At 47.4% G+C, this 20,763-nt stretch overlaps 3 protein-coding genes across 3 annotated transcripts in view; 2 read left to right on the forward strand and 1 right to left on the reverse strand.

Moving 5' to 3' along the window:
- LOC135805228 (sushi, von Willebrand factor type A, EGF and pentraxin domain-containing protein 1-like) overlaps positions 1 to 5,515 on the reverse strand; it is a 37,064-nt gene extending 31,549 nt beyond the window's left edge. The window contains exons 1-5 of the mRNA XM_065319238.1: positions 5,300 to 5,515; positions 3,628 to 3,801; positions 2,695 to 2,868; positions 1,816 to 1,992; positions 527 to 700 (exon numbers count right to left, since the gene is read on the reverse strand). Coding sequence (XP_065175310.1) covers positions 527 to 700; positions 1,816 to 1,992; positions 2,695 to 2,868; positions 3,628 to 3,801; positions 5,300 to 5,384 — 784 coding nt within the window. The 5' untranslated portion in view covers positions 5,385 to 5,515. The remainder of the gene's footprint in view (positions 1 to 526; positions 701 to 1,815; positions 1,993 to 2,694; positions 2,869 to 3,627; positions 3,802 to 5,299) is intronic.
- A 5,932-nt stretch (positions 5,516 to 11,447) lies between these two features.
- LOC135806668 (uncharacterized) lies at positions 11,448 to 15,232 on the forward strand. Its single transcript, XM_065320900.1, has 2 exons — positions 11,448 to 12,479; positions 13,277 to 15,232. The coding sequence occupies exons 1-2, from the start codon at positions 11,448 to 11,450 to the stop codon at positions 15,230 to 15,232; spliced, it is 2,988 nt and encodes a 995-aa protein (XP_065176972.1).
- Positions 15,233 to 17,321: 2,089 nt separating this feature from the next.
- Positions 17,322 to 17,807, forward strand: LOC135806678 (uncharacterized). Its single transcript, XM_065320911.1, has one exon. It carries the CDS (start codon positions 17,322 to 17,324, stop codon positions 17,805 to 17,807), a length of 486 nt encoding a protein of 161 aa, XP_065176983.1.
- The last annotated feature ends 2,956 nt before the right edge of the window (positions 17,808 to 20,763 follow it).

Genomic DNA, 20,763 nt, shown 5'->3' on the forward strand with positions numbered 1-20,763 from the left:
ATGTAGAATGAACAAAATGAGATAAAAGATGAATTACCGTAAAAGCCCGTGATAAGGGCCTGGGCGGAAACTCTAGTGGAGGTGCAGAACATGGGCGTCAATTTGGGCCTGGGCGTTAATGTGGGCCCGGGCGTTATTTCGGATAAGTGAAATCAGACTGATTTTCACATCATGCTGTGCTACGGTGCATGTACAAATGAGGTTAGCACAGTGTATTGTACACTAAGTTATACTACAGTACCGTACATGCACATGGAGCTGTGCATGCACTGCACTGTGTAATGGACCTGTGCTTTCGCCCATGGGCGTTTACACGGAGGTGGACTAGAAAACGGACAAACGCGTGGACACTGGGCACCTGGGCATGTAAACGGGTAGTGGTGTTATACTGTGTGGGCGTTTATACGGGCTTTTATGGTAATGGACACAAGCATGTCACCGGTGTATAATTTCAAATACTCAAATAGCACATAATCGGTAAGTAGCACCTCAATAATTTACGCTGAATGAAGGAAAAGATGCTCACCTATGCATGTTGGAAGTTCAGGAGACCAGCTACCATCAGCTTGGCACACGCGCTCACGCTCGCCAATCAGGTTAAATCCAGCGTTACATTGATAGAAGGCAGAGCTTCCCACCGTCGTCTCCAAATACACCACGCCGCCATTGACAATGCTTTCTGGTATCGGGCATCCAGTTGCTGGATTTAACGTGGAAAGAAAAAACGATATGCAAAACTTCCTAGGAGACGAGAAACTTACAACTACAACTTTCGGAAAGAATTTGGTGTGAGGAATTTCATTAGCCAGCTTTCGTGCTTTCTCTTCAAGTGAAATACAAGCAACCAAGACGAATGAAACAAGCCGGTGCATGTGGCATCACAATAGTGTAAGTTACTGCTTGTAAGTCATAACTTTATGAAGACTGAACCGTGTGCAAAAGCAGAGGCGAGAAATGAGACACCAAGGGCAAAGAATAACACATCCACAGTGCAACCGAAAATAAAATACCGTTGAAACATTTACAACTCACTCAACAAAGATTTAAAATTAATGTGGAGATAAGGGTGTCAGTGAAAAGCCTGAGGGATGACATGCCCTTTCTGCATGGCAAGGGCTGTGTGTTTCTGCATGGCAAGGGCTGTGTGGTGCATGGCAAGGGCTGTGTGGTGCATGGCAAGGGCTGTGTGGTGCATGGCAAGGGCTGTGTGGTGCATGGCAAGGGCTGTGTGGCGCATGGCAAGGGCTGTGTGGTGCATGGCAAGGGCTGTGTGGTGCATGGCAAGGGCTGTGTGGTGCATGGCAAGGGCTGTGTGGTGCATGGCAAGGGCTGTGTGTTTCTGCATGGCAAGGGCTGTGTGGTGCATGGCAAGGGCTGTGTGGTGCATGGCAAGGGCTGTGTGGTGCATGGCAAGGGCTGTGTGGTGCATGGCAAGGGCTGTGTGGTGCATGGCAAGGGCTGTGTGGTGCATGGCAAGGGCTGTGTGGTGCATGGCAAGGGCTGTGTGGTGCATGGCAAGGGCTGTGTGGTGCATGGCAAGGGCTGTGTGGTGCATGGCAAGGGCTGTGTGGTGCATGGCAAGGGCTGTGTGGTGCATGGCAAGGGCTGTGTGGTGCATGGCAAGGGCTGTGTGGTGCATGGCAAGGGCTGTGTGGTGCATGGCAAGGGCTGTGTGGTGCATGGCAAGGGCTGTGTGGTGCATGGCAAGGGCTGTGTGGTGCATGGCAAGGGCTGTGTGGTGCATGGCAAGGGCTGTGTGGTGCATGGCAAGGGCTGTGTGGTGCATATTCACCAATGAGTAGCCGCCCTGCTCACCTCTGCATGTTGGTGGTTGATTTGACCATTCTCCACTGTTCTGGCAGATTGCTGCCACGTTGCCCACCAATTCAAATCCTGCGTTGCATCGATACGTTATACGAGTACCAACAATAAGGCTGGACGATGTCACTGTGTACTGACCATCCTCAATACTTGGTTGCGGGCATGTAGTTTCTGTAGGGAAAAGCAGTCGGGCACATCGCAAAGATGATTAGTTTTTGCTATACAAAGCAATACAGTAAGCTCTTTCCCTATAATGTAGCATTTGCATTCGTAGTACATGGCTGCATGTGGACATTTAGTTCCTGCAGGACTAACGTACAATGGATAATTGCTCTACATGATGATTTTGTTCGTCAGTTTTAGGGAAAGTTGCAAACGGGAAAAGCCTGAAGAAAAGATTGACTATCAAACCAGGGCTTCGCCTAGGCCAGCGATGCTCTACCACTAAGCTTTGGTGTAGTCATTATCCAAGCAGCGACTGTTCAACATTTCTTCAGACTTTGAAACTCACGCTGGCTGTGAATCCACACGGGCTGATGGGACACAGCCCTCACTGTAACTTCACGTGCCAACTAGCACGCAGGGAGCCCCAGCACATTAAATATTCATCAGTTAGAGGGGCAGTTGCAAACCGGAAAAAGGTCTGAGGAATAAATTGGCTATTACCACCAGGACTCGAACCAGGGACCCTCGCTTATGACCAGTGAATCTCTACCACTAAGCTATGGTGTAGTCGTCATCCAATCAGCGACCGTGCAACATTTTCTTCAGACTTCGAGATCGAGTAGTGTAGAGTTGTCTATCTACAATTCTCTGATGGGTACATGCATCAGTACACATGCGTGTGGCAGCATTGCTGCTCAGTGGGCTTACGTATGCATGACGGCACCTCTGGAAACCATGTCTTATCCGGCTGACACTCCAGTGTAGCCTGGCCAACTAGAGTGTATCCTGGGAAACAGCGATATGTCACTGTATTACCAACTGTCGGGTCCGGCACCGGGAAACCTGCGTTAGGTATGCGTGTTGGATCTGGGCAGCGGATACCTGAGCACAACAGAGCAGCCATGCCAGAAACACGTTGTAATGATGTGAAATATGACAGTGGAGTGAATTCTCTCAACGTAATTGTGGTAGCGACCTCGGCGATTGCACAGGAATTATAAGCAAAGTTGCTAGTAAATACTTGCACACGTGCTCGACACCGCGAGGGCCTAGTCAAAGGACACAAGTTTGCCGAGTAACCAGCCGCTAAAATGCGTTGTAATTCTTGAGCATCATGGATATTTGGCCAATCATTGGAGAACAAGCGTGTTGTCTGATGATTACGCTAATGGTCATGGAAGTTTTTGAACGGAAACTCAACTTGTTGCCTAATATACTGTAATAGCCACCAGAACTCCGGAGTAACAAAACAGTTTTATTTAGCTTTTATCCATTGCAAACTTGTGTGGAGGAATCATTGACTTGACAGTTGGCCGCAGGACCGCTAGAAACAGTTTTTGATTTTTTCGGCCATAGCATAGCCTTTCCTAACTAGTGACTGCCATCCAGAGCACACGCAAAGTCCATCACACCTTCCACTCGGCAAATTCGAAACAATGCACTACTCCCTGCTCAGCGCACAAAACGTTCGATGGTTCTGGCGTATACTGGATGACAGTCGTGTATCAGTCAAGTTTCAAGACACGTCGGCAGGAAAAGCGCGAGCTCCCACGGCCACGAAGGGGAGCAACACACAAATCGTTTCTATCATTATTATAATTATTATTATGAAAGCGATAAGCTTATCCCCTTGGCCCTTACGTTGACACTCTGGTGCTAGGCTGGACCAGGATCCATCCTGCAGACACGTTGCCTGCGCCTCACGGACCAGCTCATAGTTAGCGAAACATTCGTAGGTCACCGTGCTTCCTACACTCCGACCTGTTGTGGTATAACGGCCATTCCGGATCTGTGCGGGTATTGGACAGGTGTTTACTGAACAAGCAAAGGAAGAGCAAACATCGAACACGATCAATGAGCACACTGCATGTTTGAACTTACTTGTACACTCCCGTAGACATAGTGGTTGGGTGGGGGAGGGGTAGGGCATGGGTGGGGGAGGTGGACTGGGTGAGTGTGCAGAGGGTGGGTGATATGAGTGAGACTGGAAGGTTGTGTGCTGTGGGGCATTACTACTACTACTACTACTAGCCTAGGTGTAGGTGTAAAGCTTAGCACGATCAACGTCCAAGTCTACGTGATTACCATGATTGTTCAGCAGGAAGCCCTAAAGGGGAAGTATACCCTAAAATCAAATTTTCACCAGTTGTAGTCTTCGGGGTGCTGAGTCGAATGGTCCTGGTCCGAGGAAGCTCAGACGCTCCCTTCCTCCTTTATTCCCAATCGAACTCGCGCACTTCCACTGAAACTGGGTGACTCCGCCCTACTAGATGGGGATTTGTATGCAAAATGTCACTAAAAGCGCCATTTCGTTCTTATAAAAGCACGGATGACCGCGATTGGCCCATATGTTGTAGTCTTTTGGACACTGAGTCGACTGGTTTTGGTCCGAAAAGGCTGCGATGCAGCGTTCCTCCTTTATTCCCAATCGAACATGGTTGAACAAGCGGTCACGTGCTCCTGCGTACACCAGTCACCTGGTCACCGTGCCTGCAGGGTACAACTTACTAGCCTGTTTGACCTTTTTTGGGTGCAGTCCTGTCACTCGAGTTGAACTCGAGTTGAACCTTGGTGTGAAAGTTGTCGCCTGCTGGCGCGGTGACCAGGTGATTTGGGCACCCAGGAGCACGTGACCGCTTGTTCAACCATGTTCGATTGGGAATAAAGGAGGAACGCTGCATCGCAGGCTTTTCGGACCAAAACCAGTCGACTCAGCGTCCAAAAGACTACAACATATGGGCCAATGGCGGTCATCCGTGCTTTTATAAGAACGAAATGGCGCTTTTAGTGACATTTTGCATACAAATCCCCATTTAGTAGGGCGCAGTCACCCAGTTTCAGTGGAAGTGCGCGAGTTCGATTGGGATTTAAGTAGGAAGGGAGCGTCGCAGCTTCCTCGGACCAAGACCATTCGACTCAGCACCCAGAAGACTACAGCTGGTGAAAATTTGATTTTAGGGTATACTTCCACGGTATACTTCCACGGTATACTTCCACGGTATACTTCCACGTAGGAGCAACCAACTTCTTTTTACAGTGACAAGACTTCAAGAGTGACGAAACGCTTGCTCCACAGAAGGAGTCCAGTACCTTCGACTTCGTGTGCTACCGTATAGTCTGCTGCATGTAGCCTTTGTACAGGAGGTGTTCCCACCCTGCGAAGCTGTGAAAGTGTCTCCATGGAGTAGTGGAACTGGTAAATATGACTAGTCTAGACTAAAGGCAGTAAAGACATGTACATGTGCATGTACATGTAGATCTACCGCAGTGCACATCATCATGATCATAGAACCCTCTAAAAGATCTTTCTTACCTCTGAAATCCTGCCCATAGCCCACCTTCGACATTGCCAGTACGCCGCAGAGTACAGCAATTGCCATGGTGACGGACGACGCCATGTATAATGCCTCAAAACAGCGGTCTACTGTAGCCAGTGCAAGTCGAAGCAGATCGGAAGGATTCCGCCGCAAAGCTAGCCTCAAGTATGCCTGGAAGGCGTCAATTCACGGGTGAAGCAGATTCGCTTAGGCTAGTTCTAGGTTGTTGAAGGCCCTTGTCAACTGAAGTTGAACAGCTGGGAAGGTTGTCTTGAACTGAAGTTGGGCACCTGGGAAAGTTGCCTTTTATAGTCCGACGAAGCCTTCAAAGGCTCCCAAAGTCTGCAGCGAAGCTCGCCACTGTTGACTAGGTGTGATGGGATCAACAACTCAGTACATCATGTACACGTAGTCATACAGTGGTAGTGTAGCCAGGAAACGGGACATGCAAGCATGTGTACATAACTGTACAACTAGTGGAGATTGAGTATCTGCCTAAACTACGTGTGGTATGATAATTACTACTCTTGGGCTTGATTATCTACACTCGGCTGGAGGTAGTTGTAAATTTACCTTCACGCAGCGTCCGGGTTAAAGTTAGACAATGTGTGTTGACACGCTGAGAAGTGGCACTGGGAATCTAAGTCGCATACGGGCACATTCACACAATAGAACAGACCTTCAGCGTGTAGTAGCTAGTTTTGTAGCAAGTGGTTTCTGATTGCAGCTTCACGCGTCCGCCTCGCCTAATTATCAAGGTATCTTTTTGTGAGGGCAGTTAGTGTTTGCTTGGTCTGTTTTGTCCAGAGAAGGTATGTACATGTACTCTAATTGGCTGGAACGTGCAGGATCACGTGTGGTGTAGACCAACTTCTCCAAAGTATTCAGTGGTATTAGTGGATTGTGCACAACATCGTGTGAAATAACATGACTTTCAACTGATACTCATCACTACGTAAGTACACGCATTTGTATTTAAGTACATGTACATGCAAGCATCACCTGCTGTGGTAAAGACGCATTTTCTCTCCTCGCGCCTGTCAGATCGACTCGACTCCATGTCAAAACTCAAACCATTGGCAGATAAAAGAGCCCGCAGGGGATTGCATGAAGTGGAACAAACCAGTCTTAAGAATATGATACATTAATAAAAATAATAAAAAGACCAAAGAACTACCAGTTACGCTATTGTCCACTAACACCACCAGTTACTGGACAATCAGCGCATGATAAAATGGAGATTATTGGCAGATGACCACGATTGCCTGCAGAGGACAAAGTGCCTCACCTGGGTGGCTCGTGCGTACACGAACAAGGTCTCTACGTCTTATCTGTACCTCTTGTGCACGAACAAGGTCATATTGTACTAGTCATACAATTGTATACTCGTGTATTGGTGTGCAGTTCGCCCACTCCGTAGCGTAGTAACTGACCTAAGATCAGACTCTTGAACACCCTACCTTGTAAAAGTGGACTTTGTTCTGATTTGCATGAGAGTCGTGTTTCAGGACTCCGACATGGTTTGTATTGTCACATTGTCCACCAAGCGGAGAGGTACATGATTGGATACTGTCATAACTAAATCTAGGTTATAGTCCCTAATTATTCGTCTAAACGCGCGTACCACTGAATACCACTGGCTGTCGTCTATTCAATACCTCCTACCTGACGGGACAGTCTTTAAATCTTACGTGTTATACACTTTCGTGAATAGGGCGCTTTTAAACAATACTACTAGTAACATCTAAGTCTTATAATTATAGCCTGTGGCCAATCCACAAAAGATAACATACTTGGAGCGTGTGTAAAAGATAACAATCATACTGTCTTGGAGTGTGCATAAAATATAACATACTTGAACCAAGTCACACAAGAGCGCCTACTGGTATTTCAAGTTTACCCATACACGAAGTAGGAATATCATGTACATGTACATACATTTGTTAGATTGACAGCATGAAACAAGGTGGAGGACACTGTGTTCGGAAACAGTGACCTTACTACAACCTTCCGCGGTTGGCAGAGCCCCGGTCCCTGCGGACCATTTGAACCATATGGGTATCGCACCCGGTTCTGACCCTCATTATGCTAGGGGTTAGGAGACTACTCCTGATGTCGTCTTGTTTTCTTCGCTCTTTTCTTTAACTTGTATAGAGACTTCTTTTTCTTTTTCTTTTTTCTTCCAACTTCTGCCCATGGCGTCCTTCTCTCAGCTCGTCAACTGTCAACAGTTTTTTTGTCATCACCATGACACTGTCGCGAGAAGGTGCTCTCTGTAGACGGGGTTGGTGATGTCCCGACGTGGCCATGGGTAGGCCTTCACCACGTCGGAACACCCCGGCTACATGTTGGTTACCTCCACTCGTTAACCTGCCTGCTGTTGATGCTGCCACGCAAACTAGTACTGTCAATCTAACAATTGCGTGAACTATAACAAGGTTTATCTAATACTGGTTTTTAACCAGTGTTAGGTTATAATCATGTACATACATGTACATGATTGTACATGTTTCCTCACCTATCCGGATATGTTTTGTGGAAAACGGATGTGTGCGGCGAGGTCTGACTGTATACTCCTTTTAGGGCCAGGGGGTGACATGTACATGTATGTGCATCTGCTAGCTGGCCAAGATAACACCTACCTACATTGTACATGACTGTACATGCATTCACTTTCCAATGCTCGATGACCATTCAACAAATACGTGATTGTACACGTTCGGTGACGCTAATGGTGATGTGTTTGACCTCAGCGTGACATACAGCCTCTTTGGAGGCTAATGACTTGCAGCTTGAGTTATCTCAGAATATCTGACACTCAGTGCAGTCATGTCCACCTCTTCAACTTACTTGGCACATTTTTGCATTTAGGAATGTACTTACTTGAAGTAGTAGTTGGTCAAATGGGCCCTATCAAATCGCAGTATTAAACTTCAGAGTGTGGACGTATTCCGTGTAGAGTTCCTAGCCAGCACCGCCAAGTATGAGACACGAAAACCGGACTTGAGCGTATGTAGAAAGAATTCTGTAGCATAGCCACTCTAGTCATGGTCGTCTTGAGCATGAAGACAGAAGGGCAGGCACTGTGCTAGGCTTGAGCTCATTTCCAGAAGCAATTTTAATTTTACGTTCCATCTAAGCCTTCTTAGACTCAATAACAATAAAAAAGGTATCAATAGCATAAGCTATGTTGTCACGTCTCCTGTTATTCTAACACACACATAATCTTAATATAGCTATGAATAGGATGAAGGCCGCAGACATCACGCAACTACGTTACTTGTTTGACATGTATTACTGTGTATTTTATAACAAAAATATTATTGAAAACCCAGAATCGATTTTCTCGTTCCTATCATCAGTGGGAAAAACGGAACTAAGGATACAACCAAAGAAACTGAAGTTAAGTACTGTAAATAGAAAGGTGTTAGAAATAACATCAAGATACAAGTGCAATAAAACCACTAGAGGAAACGCAAAAAAGGGCAACAAGATTACATAACCAAAGGCGAGAAGGCACTGAACGAAGTGTCAACCTACGAATACAACTTCAGTGCAACAATGTGCTCTTTCTGCTTACACAAAACAGGCTTATGAATACGTATACAAACTGCCTCTAGGACTTTCAACTGTTGGACATAACGCGCACGACACAGTACAGAAAAATGAGAGTCATCATACATACGCCTGTTTTGTGTAAGCAGAAAGAGCACATTGTTGCACTGAAGTTGTATTCGTAGGTTGACACTTCGTTCAGTGCCTTCTCGCCTTTGGTTATGTAATCTTGTTACCCTTTTTTGCGTTTCCTCTAGTGGTTTTATTGCACTTGTATCTTGATGTTATTTTTAACACCTTTCTATTTACAGTACTTATTAACTTCAGTTTCTTTGGTTGTATCCTTAGTTCCGTTTTTCCCACTGATGATAGGAACGAGAAAATCGATTCTGGGTTTTCAATAATATTTTTGTTATAAAATACACAGTAATACATGTCAAACAAGTAACGTAGTTGCGTGATGTCTGCGGCCTTCATCCTATTCATAGCTATATTAAAATTATTATCTCCACGTAGGTTATTTACACACATAATCATTCCAACTAAGTCCAACTTGGGTTTCTCAGAATAATCTCTTGTGACTATCATCGTCAGTGAATTTCCGAACTCATGGGATTTTTACAGTAAAAAAAGACCAAGGAACTACAAGTTGCGCTATGATGTCCAATTGTCCACTATTAAACACCACCAGTTACTACTAGTAAACAATCAGCTCATGCGATAACATTGCACGACACTAGCCGACGGTACTGATGTTCTACAATTAACTGGCTACTAGCTAAAGCAAGTCTTGGATTAGGATGCGCCCTCCAACAGCCTTCCAACTGGGAACGTTCTAAGTTTTATAATTGCACACAACGTAGGAGGGAAGGTGAGCGCAACCAAGACAAGCACCTACTTCGAAGCCTAGCCTTAACCCAAACCTAACTCTAACCCTAACCATTAGCCTGACACGAACTCTAAGCGTAAGTCCAGGCTTAGGCTTAGGTCGAGGGTTAGTTTTAAGGTTAGGGTTAGAGGTAGGCTTAGGCTTCCGCTTCGGCTTAGGCTTCAGCTTCTGCTTAGGCTTCGGTTTAGGGCAAGGCTTATGCCTAGGGCTAGGGTAGGGATTAGGCGGAACCTTAGGCCTAGGCTTAGGCTTATGCTTAGGCTTAGGCTTGGGCTTAGGCTTGGAGTTGGAGTTCAGGTCAGGCTAATGGTTAGGGTCAGGGTTAGACTAAGGCTTAGGCTTAGGCTTAGTCTTATGCTTAGGCTTAGGGTTAGCGTTAGGGTTAGAGCTAGGGTCAAGATTAGGGTTAGGACGAGGGTTAGGGTTATGGTTTGGGTTAGGGGTAGGGTTAGGTTTACAGTTAGGGTTAGCTTTAGGGTTAGGATCAGGGTAGGGTTAGGGTCAATGTTTGTATTAGCACGAGGGATAGGATCAGGGATAGAGTTTGGATTTGGGGTTAGGCTTATGCCTAGGCTTAGGCTTAGGCTTAGGCTAAGGCTTAGGCTAAGGCTTAGGCCTAGGGTTAGGCTTAGATTAAGTTTTAGTTTTGCCAGGGTCAGGGTTTGGGGTAGGCTTAGGCTTCGGCTCAGGGTAAGGGTTAGGGTTAGGGTTAGGATTGGGGTCAGGGTTAGGCTTAGGCTTGGGCTTAGACTTAGAGTTAGAGTTCGGGTCAGGCTAATGCATGGTTAGGGTTAGAGTTCGAATTAAGGTTAGAGTTAGGGTTAGGGTTAGGGTTAGCGTCTTGGTTATGGTTAGGCTTAGGCTTAGACTTAGGTTTAGACTTAGGCTCAGGCTTAGGCTTAGCCTTAGAGTTCGGGTCAGCGTATTGGTTAGGGTTAGAGTTTGAGTTTGGGTTAGGGTTATGGTAGGGGTAGGGGTAGGGTCAGGGTTAGGGTTAGAGTTTGAGTTTGGGTTAGGGTTATGGTAGGGGTAGGGGTAGGGTCAGGGTTAGGGTTATGCTTAGGCTTTGGCTTGGTCCCATTCCTAGGCTTAGGCTTAGGGTTAGCGTTGTTGCTAGGGCTAGGGTTAGGGTTAAGGTTAGGGATAGGGGTAGGGTTAGGTATTGTCGTGATTACATCACGAAGTTGTACATAATATCACGTGTATGTTTGTGTGACGTTATCGTCCACGTAGCATTAGCCCTTTTGTTTGTTTTGATGGCTTTATGGTTTTACCTAGCTTCTTGATGATCAGAGATCAGAGTAAGTCATGTAGTACTGAATGAGAATTAATCCCAGTCCTTATGAAGTTAGTTATGTTGTGGAACTAAGAGAGTCTAGACTCTAGTCACAACATAAATTGGTGCCGAAACCATGTCCGAGTATCCAGGGAGTCTCCGAGTTTTAGCAAATAAAATTAGTGCATTGTATTCTACTGTCCACGATGACGATACGAAGTGCCAACGTTTAGTTTCAGAAAGTTGTCCATCTGACGACGCAGACCAGTGGGTCGGGATTCGGACCCAGTTTTGTGAACAGCATAGAGATGCCCTCACGAAGTTGGATGCTGACCTAGATAAGTACGGCGCTGCGTTATACGATTTCGTGGCTAGTGGAGCAACTCAAAAAAAGAAAAAGAAAGAAGATGAAGAGTATGAAAATATGGCCAGTACGTTACCGTCGTACACGTACTTCAAAAATCTGTCCCTGCTGAGTGCTCAAGCCAAAAGAGCCACAGCCAGCGCCAGTGCCCAGAACACCAGTACCAGCAGTCAAGCACCTGGAATTGACGTCCAGCAGCTGCTGACAATGCACACCGCAACTCAGCAACAAACACAGCAGTTGCTGTCAGCCATTGGGAAGCACACCAGCACGGTTGGCCAGCTGGCGGCCAACTCGGCACAGCCTGCACAGAGTGCTCATGGATCTGTGAAATTGCCCGTGCTCACAATCAGGAAGTTTGATGGTGACATACTTCATTTCACTGAGTTCATTGACATGTTTCAATCTGCGATCGGTACAAATCAAAGCCTGTCTGCCGTACAGAAACTGTCGTATTTGAGAAGTCATTTGACAGGCATGGCCCTGGATGTTATTGCCGGTATTCCCACCACCGATTCAAATTACCCCGTGGCGTTAGGATTATTGAAGGATCGCTTTGGCAAGAAGGATGCCATCATCGCAGCCCGATACCGCGCAATTACCGAAATGCCAGCGCCATCAAATAAACCTCACATGTTGCGGAGATTTTACAACGAGGTGGAGGCTAATTTGCGCTGTTTGCAAGCGGAAGGTCAAAGTGTGCAACAGGAACTGCTGATTCCTGTCATCACTTCCAAGTTACCAAAGTGCGTCATCGTACAACTTGAGACACAGAAACCCCACAATCAGAGTTGGACTGTTGATGAGCTGCGGAAACAGCTGGGAATCTACCTGGAGGTCCGTGAATCGGCTGAGCGACTGGCAGGAGACACAGCCAGCAAACCAGAGAGCACTCTGCCACGACCACCGCCTGTTTCCGCACAGCCTCATGCTGCCTACTCCCAACCTCCGGCCACGGCAGCCACGTTAGTTAGCTCTGTGCGGCGCGCCACTCCGAGATGCTTCTTCTGCAAGTTGCAACACTTCTCGGACACCTGCCCAACGTTCAACACGGTTTCTACCAGACAGCAGCAGCTACAAGACCACTGCTTTGTATGCTTACGGAAGGGACATTGGGCAAAGGACTGTACTGCTAGAAGACCCTGCTATCACTGCAATCTGTTGACCCATCACCGTGCCCTGTGCCCTCAGAAATTTGGCTCATCACCAGTGTCAGCTGCCGCAAGTAGAGGAGACGGCTCGATACCGGAACGTTTTGACAGCCAAATTTGTATAGACCCAAAACGATCATCAACGTTGATTTTTCACTCGAAATATGTTTGTGGAAGGAAACTGGCATGTTGAAGTTTGCTCTGGGGCCAGAGTCAATCGAACTGAGCCACTCCTTTGTGTTGACCCATTGCCTCCAAGTTGCCCAATTTTTCGCTTCAAAAAAGTTCAAATCAGAGGTGGCTCCAAACCGGACACGTTTTAGAGTGCCCGTCAAATTCACTCTGGGTCTGAAATTAGGTAATTGCTATCGCTCCACGACGGCCAGTACAGAGTAACAATAAGCCTTGTGTGTGCTTCCATTAGTTTTGATTGGTATGCGGTGCTTTATTGTCGAGAGGCGAGCCGCTGTTTACCTGCGACAAGAAGTTGATTTTTCGAAAGTCGTAAAACTCAAGTCGCAGTGCGAAGCAACACGTCAAAAACTCACCTGCTTGATATGGCGCTTCTGGTCATCGCAGAGCCATGAAATTTTGGCTCGGAGTATAACACATCGTAGTCTCACTGTGACATATGTTTTCTAATCAAAATACCAAGAGAGAAAGTGAATATTGAGTCCGTTCCGGTTTGCAACCTATTTCCTATTTGAAACCGTCGCCTCTACCTTCTATCCTACTCAGCAGCAGCAAGGGCCACAGAAACATACTACCGCTACGGTGCACGTCCAGTCCAAAGGTGTGAATCTCCCAACCGCCATCGCAACTGTCGCCGGGCAAGGCAACATCTCAGACTGCCGACTGTTGTTTGACACCGGCTCAACTCGCACATTTATTCATGAATCGTTAGCTGCCTCTGTCAACGCAGCTGTTGTCGGTGAAGACGTGTTGTCCATCGCTAGTTTTGGATCTGCGTCCCGGCGAACGGTCACCCTGCCGAGAGTGGAGTTTTCCCTCCTATGTCGAGATGCCGGATCAGCCTTGCCCGTAACCGCCAAAGTTATGCCGTGGATTTGTTGTCCTGTTGTCAAATCCCCAATTGACATCGACCAGTACCCTGAAGTCAAGAACATCCAACTAGCTGACACCATTGTCACCAAGCGTGAGGAGGTAGAAATTGACCTCCTTATCGGCACGGATTTCTACTTCTCCACCATGGGTAACGGTCACATCCAACTCAACAATGGCCTGGTCTTGCTGAACTCCAAATTGGGATTTGTCCCAGCAGGCCCTACTGACACAGAGACAGATGACACTGCGGGCCACATAATGCTCACAGATGCTACCACCTTGCCAGACCCAGTATTTGATCTCCAACGTTTCTGGCGACTTGAAGATATTGGTATCACCGATGACATCAGTGATCCGCAGACAGCGGACGACATTGCCCTGGAACACTTTCGCAGCTCCTTGCAACTGATCAACGGCCGATATATGGTATCTTGGCCATGGAAAGATAGCCATACTCCACAACCTAATCTACCAGAGAACTACGAGCTCGCCTTCGGCCGTCTCAAATCCTTAGTCAAACGACTCCAGCAGACACCACACGTGCTAGAGAAGTATCATTGTACCATCACAGAGCAGTTAGCCAATGGCATTATCGAGGAAGTGAACCTTGATCACCAGGATGGGCCGATTCACTACATCCCCCACCACTGTGTTGTTCGCCCCAGCAGTACCACAACAAAGGTTCGTGTGGTATATGATGCTTCCGCCAGAACTCGCGCAGAACACAACAGCCTGAACGACTGCCTTCACCGAGGTCCGATACTTCTGCCGGATCTGTGTGGTATCCTGGTGAGATTTCGGCTACACCCCATTGGCATTGTCAGCGATGTTGAGAAGGCCTTCCTTCAGCTAGGTCTATCTATGACAGATCGCAATGTAACACGGTTCCTATGGCTTCGCGATCCTACAAAACCCGTCACCACAGCCAACCTAGTGATCTACCGCTTTTGCCGAGTTCCATTTGGCATTGTCGCTAGCCCGTTTCTTCTCGCCGCCACAGTCGACCACCATCTCCAACAGCAACAGACAGGGACATGCGATGATGTACGTCGCAGTATCTATGTTGACAACGTTGTCACCGGGCAGAGCAGCGTCCAGGATGCTACTGCATACTACAGAGAGGCAAAGGACGCCTTTGCCAGTGCCACCATGAACTTGCGTGAATGGGGTACCAACGATCCTGACTTCAGAGATGCTCTAGCTCCTGAAGACAAGCCTAGCTGTGATGTAATGAAGGTACTGGGTATGTCATGGGATACCAATCGCGATACTCTGTCGACGGCAAAGTCAACCACAAACCAGTACTCCGTCATTACCAAAAGAGATGTCCTCCGCAGCATAGCCCAATTCTATGATCCGATGGGCCTGTTCTCCTCGGTCATCATGCGTGCGAAGATCCTAGTACAGAGTATATGGAAGCTACATGTAGACTGGGACTCTCCGCTGCCTGACGCTCTCGTTCATGAATGGAAGGATATCCTGTCCGATCTGTCCTGCGCAAGTGACGTTGCCATTCCTCGCTTCATTGGACCAAAAATCCACGTCGACAAGGTCACCTATGAACTCCACGTCTTCTGTGATGCGTCTCGAGTCAAGATGGTTACGGTGCAGCCGCGTACCTGTGTGTGAGACAAGTTGACGGTGCCTATTCGTCAGTTGACCTGATCTACAGCCGAACACGAGTCTCGCCCATCAAGGCTACAAGTACACCACGTCTAGAGCTCCTAGCAGCACTCATCGGCGCCAGGATCATCAAATTTCTGAAGAAAGAGCTTCTGGGCGCAGTTCACATCTCAGCTACCCACCTGTGGTCTGACTCACAGTGCGTGCTTGGCTGGATTAAGAATACTGAGAAATCGTACCCTGTCTTCATCGCCAATCGGTTGAAGGAAATCCGTGCAGACCAGAGTGTGTGCTTCAATTATATCCGTACAGCCGACAACCCAGCCGACCTACCATCCCGTGGAGCATCGCTAGCCACACTGACAGACAGTACAGCTTGGTGGTGTGGTTCAGAATGGCTTCGAGATCCTCCTGTACACTGGCCCAAAGACGTCATCGATGCTCCTTCCACAGTACTATTCGCGGCGGAGGGTCCTGCGGAAACCGAGACCAGCATGCAGCAAGCCATCACCGCTGAGTATAGATGAGAGCAAGTATACTTCGTTTGAGAAGCTAGCCCGTGTAACAGCATACGGTATCAAGTTTGTCAAGAGATGCCGTCAACAGACCACATGCGGCACTCATTTGTCTGCTGCTGAAATCGACAACGCCAAACATCTGTGGATTCAACATGTTCAAGCAACACACTATACACCGGAGATTGAGGCTATCAAAAGCAACGCCAAGAACAAGCTGGTCCAAAACCTTGCGCTCTTTCTAGATGAACATAACCTCATCCGCTGCAAGGGTCGATTGGAGAATTCATCCCTACCATACTCAGCGAAGTATCCCATCCTTCTACCTCGTTCACATCCAGTAACCACAGCTATCATCAATGACTGTCACCGCATGGTGCTGCACAGTGGAACTAACCATACCCTATCGCGAGTCAGGTATGACTATTGGGTCCCCAGAGGACGACAAACCGTCAAGACTGTACTCAAGAAATGTGGTGTATGCAAGAGGTTGAATGGTCGGCCGTACTCGCTACCGAAAATGGCACCCTACCCTCCAGAGCGCGTAGCTGAGTCTAAACCGTTCACACGTCGGCGTCGACTACTTTGGCCCAATAGAGAGGTTTCGACCCGCGTGATTTGTGCTCTTACGTGAACGTCAATTTTTTGCGTCGACGCGAGCTCAGAAAGAGCTTTCGTTTCACGTCGTTGCTTGTGCACATGTGAAGCACGTCGTTTCGCTGACGACAGGAGCGAAAACTGGGAGCGAAAACTTCAAAAAGTGAAAAAGTGATTTTTGGTGAGGCCGAAGTCGCACAAATATTATTTATAGCTAGTTTAGGCAAAATCGACAAATCGAGTCAATAATCCCAACCTGATAGCAAGGCTAAATTTGCAAAAACTCGCGTTCACGTCGAACGTGAGTTGACCTCAGCTCACGTCATGAACGGGAGTTTCGACGCCAAAATTTGCCACACCGCGTACCGACGTGAAATTTCACGGTGTAGTGCAGAACAACGTGAGGCGAAACCTCTCTAATGACAGTCAGAGAACATGGACTCATCCACAAGGTATGGGTGTGCCTATTTACGTGCATGGTCACACGTGCCATCCACCTCGAGCTTGTTGCTGACATGACCACAGAACAGTTCCTGATGGCATTGCGCAGATTTGTGGCAAGAAGAGGAGTACCGCGCAAGATCTTCTCTGACAACGCTTAGCAATTCCTGCTTTCGAAATCGACTCTACAGCTTGCTTGGGAAGCCATTGTGAAGGATGATCACACTCTTAATTATGCTGCTTCCCATGGAATCGAATGGATTTGCATTGTGCAACTCTCCCCATGGATGGGCGGGTTCTATGAACGGTTGATTGGAATCGTGAAGAAAGCCCTCCGTAAGTCTATTGGCAGACTAGTTCTCGGAACAACGGAGCTGTCAACCATTCTCGTCGAAGTTGAAGCAGTAGTAAATTCACGACCGCTGGTGTACGTAAGCGATGAGATCTATACGGTCTTGACACCTGCCCACTTCTTATCATTATCAGCCGAAATCAGTCTACCCCAAGGGCATGTAGAAGAGGACCCTGATTTCGCCCCAACAATGTCGTCAGCGGAACTGCTACTTTCTACGTGGAAGAAAGGTCAGAAGCGATTGAATGAGTTTTGGAACTGTTGGAGATCTGAATACCTAACCAGTCTACGAGAACGGCAACAATCGCAGTTGAAACAGGTTGCTCATTCTACCGTGAAGCCAAGGATTGGACATGTGTGCCTCATCAAGGACGACGCGCCCAGAGGTATGTGGAAACTGGGTATCATCAGCGAACTTCACGCTAGTCGTGATGGAGAAACGCGTTCCGCCACTGTGAGGACGCCCAATAACAAGCTCCTACGGCGCTCACTACAGCACCTATATCCGTTGGAGTGTGAGTCTGCTCGACCTGCTGACCACTCGTCGAATGAACCACAGCCTCCCGCTGTAACCAACGACGCACACGTCCCTGCAACAGCTTCTCGACCGGTAAGACGAGCTGCTATCGAAGGCTTAGGACGTGTCCTGGATTTGCACGAGGCAGACTTGGTTTAGTTCACCATGCTGGTGTCTGTCTCAATCAGCTATCATCCACTCAAGCTGTATAATTATGTTCACCCCCCTTTTTATTCGAGTTTTCTTTTCCTCTGCCAACTTGCTCTCCCACTCACTACTTTGGCACTAGGGTGTAGTATGGGCTCCATGACTTATGTGTCCTTGCTCTTCAGTACCTTCGCAATTTGGTTCACAAGATATGTCACATCATTAGCGTAGCCTGTCAGGAGACATGCGTCTGTGGGGACTGCCCTAGTTAACATTAACAATACCCAAATAATAATAATCACCTAAATACGCGGTTCTTATGCGCTATTATAATCTTTCTCCCTTTGGTCACCAGGTCTTTTGTGATTGATCTCTCCACCTGTGTGTTGGAATGTCGTGATTACATCACGAAGTTGTACATAATATCACGTGTATGTTTGTGTGACGATATCGTCCACGTAGCATTAGCCCTTTTGTTTGTTTTGATGGCTTTATGGTTTTACCTAGCTTCTTGATGATCAGAGATCAGAGTAAGTCATGTAGTACTGAATGAGAATTAATCCCAGTCCTTATGAAGTTAGTTATGTTGTGGGACTAAGAGAGTCTAGACTCTAGTCACAACAGGTATAGGGTCAGGGTTACGCCTAGAACCAGGGGTAGGGTTATGGTCAGTGCTTGTATCAGGGTTAGGAAAAAAGGTTTTCAGAGCAGACTCGCTCTCTTCCCATTCACTCTGCAAAACTCGAACTCATTTCTCATTCAGTTTTTACAACGTTTCGGCAAAATTGCCCTCATCAGGTATGCAACATACCTTATGAGGGTAATGTTGCGGAAACGTTTTAAAAAATGGATTGAGAAATGAGTTCGAGTTATGCAGAGTGAATGGGAAGAGAGCGAGTCTGCTCTGAAACCTTTTTTTCCTATGAATGAAGCCGCAGGAAGCCTCACCACTGCTACTAATTAGGGTTAGGGTTAGGGTCAGGGTTAGTGTTAGAGAAAGGATTAGGGTTAGGTTTAGGGTTAGGGGTTAGGGTCAGGGTCAGGGTCAGGGTTAGGGTTTGCGTTAGGGTTAGGGTTAGGGGTAAGGTCAGGGTCAGGGTTAGGATCAGGGGTAGGGTCAGGTATAGGGTCAGGGTTAGGGTTAGGACCAGGGGTAGGGTTAGGGTCAGTGCTTGTATCAGGGTTAGGACAAAAGGTTTTCAGAGCAGACTCGCTCTTTTCCCGTTCACTCTGCAAAACTCATTTCTCATTCAGTATTTTATAACGTTTCGGCAAAATTTCCCTTATCAGGTATGCAACATACCCTATGAGGGTAATGTTGCGGAAACGTTGTAAAAAATTGATTGAGAATGAGTTCGAGTTATGCAGATTGAATGGGAAGACAGCGAGTCTGCTCTGAAACCTTTTTCTTCCTATGAATGAAGCCGCAGGAAGCCTCACCACTGCTACTAATTATGGTTAGGGTTTGGGAAAGGGTTAGGGTTAGGGTTAGGGTTAGGGTTAGGGTTAGGGTTAGGGTTAAGGTCAGGGTCAGGGTTAGGGTTAGGGTTAGGGTTAGGGTTAGGGTTAGGGTTAGGTTTAGGGTTAGGGTTAGGGTTAGGGTTAGGGCTAGGGCTAGGGTTAGGGTTAGGGTTAGGGTTAAGGTTAGGGTTAGGATCAGGGGTAGGGTGTGCGGATTCGGCTCGAAAAGGTGGCAGATTCTGCTCAAAAAGGAGTGAAATTGGCAGAACCATACAAACCTTATGGCGGGCAATTCCTCGAATTCTGCTCCATTTCTTTATCCACATCACGAACATGCATGAAACTTACCAGAAAAAGTACCGAATTCTGCCAATTGTTCTGCATATGCATAATCAGGGGTAGGGTCAGGGTCCGTGCTTGTATTAGTACTAGGGTTAGGGTTAGGATTAGGCGTAGGCTTAGGCTTAGGTCTAGGCTTAGGCTTACAGTTAGAATTAGAGTAAGGTTAGCGTCAGGGTCAAGGTTTGAGGTAGGCTTAGGCTTCGGCTCAGGGTTAGGGTTAGGGTTAGGATTGGGATCAGGGTTAGGGTTAGGGTTTGGGTTAATCTTAGTGTCAGGGTTAGGCTTAGGCTTAGACTTAGGTTTAGGCTTAGGGTTAGAGTTCGGGTCAGGGTAATAAATGGTTAGGGTCAGAGTTAGAGTTAGGGTTAGGGTTAGGGTTAGGGGTAGGGTTAGAGTTAGAGTTAGAGTTGGGGTTAGGGTTAGGGTCATGGTTATAGTTATGGTTAGGCTTAGGCTTATGCTTAGGCTTATAGTTAGAGTTCGGGTCAGGCTAATGGTTAGGGTTAGAGTTAGAGTTTGGGTTAAGATTAGGGTTAGGGGTAGGGTAGAGGTAGGGTCAGGGTTAGGGTTAGGGTTAGGGTCATGGTTAGGGTTATGCTTAGGCTTTGGCTTAGGCTTACGCCTAGGCTTAGGCTTAGGGTTAGCGTTAGGGCTAAGGGTATGGTTAGGGTTAGGTTTAGAGTAAGGGGTAGGGGTAGGGGTAGGGTTAGGGTTAGGTATAGGGTCAGGGTTAGGGTTAGGACCAGGAGGTAAGGTTATGGTCAGTGTTTGTATTAGGGTTAGGGTTAGGGTTAGGGTTAGGGTTAGGGTTAGGGTTAGGGTCAGGGTTGGGGTCAGGGTCAGGTTTAGGGTTAGGGTTAGGGTCAGAGTTAGGGTTAGGGTAAGTGTTCGGGTTAGGGTCAGGGTTAGGGTTAGGGCTAGGGCTAGGGCTAGGGTTAGTGTTAGGGTTAGGGTTAGGGTTAGGGTTAGGGTTAGGGTTAGGGTTAGGGTTAGGGTTAGGTATAGGGTTAGGCTTTGGCTTAGCTTTAGGTTTCGGCTTCGGTTTCGGCTTCGGCTTAGACTTCGGCTTCGGCTTCGGCTTCGTCTTCGGCTTCGGCTTAGCCTTAGGCTTAGGTTTAGTCCTAGGCTCAGACTTAGGGTTAGGGTTATGGTTAGGGTTAGAGTT

This window comes from Sycon ciliatum, chromosome 1 (genome assembly GCF_964019385.1).
Source record: "Sycon ciliatum chromosome 1, ocSycCili1.1, whole genome shotgun sequence".
Classification (NCBI taxonomy): domain Eukaryota; kingdom Metazoa; phylum Porifera; class Calcarea; order Leucosolenida; family Sycettidae; genus Sycon; species Sycon ciliatum.

Coding starts and splice junctions, on each gene's coding strand:
- LOC135806668 (XM_065320900.1), top strand. CDS start 11,448: ATGGCCAGTACGTTACCGTCGTACACGTACTTCAAAAATCTGTCCCTG. Junction 12,480..13,276: donor AGCTACAAGACCACTGCTTT/GTATGCTTACGG, acceptor TATCCTACTCAG/CAGCAGCAAGGGCCACAGAA.
- LOC135806678 (XM_065320911.1), top strand. CDS start 17,322: ATGTCGTCAGCGGAACTGCTACTTTCTACGTGGAAGAAAGGTCAGAAG.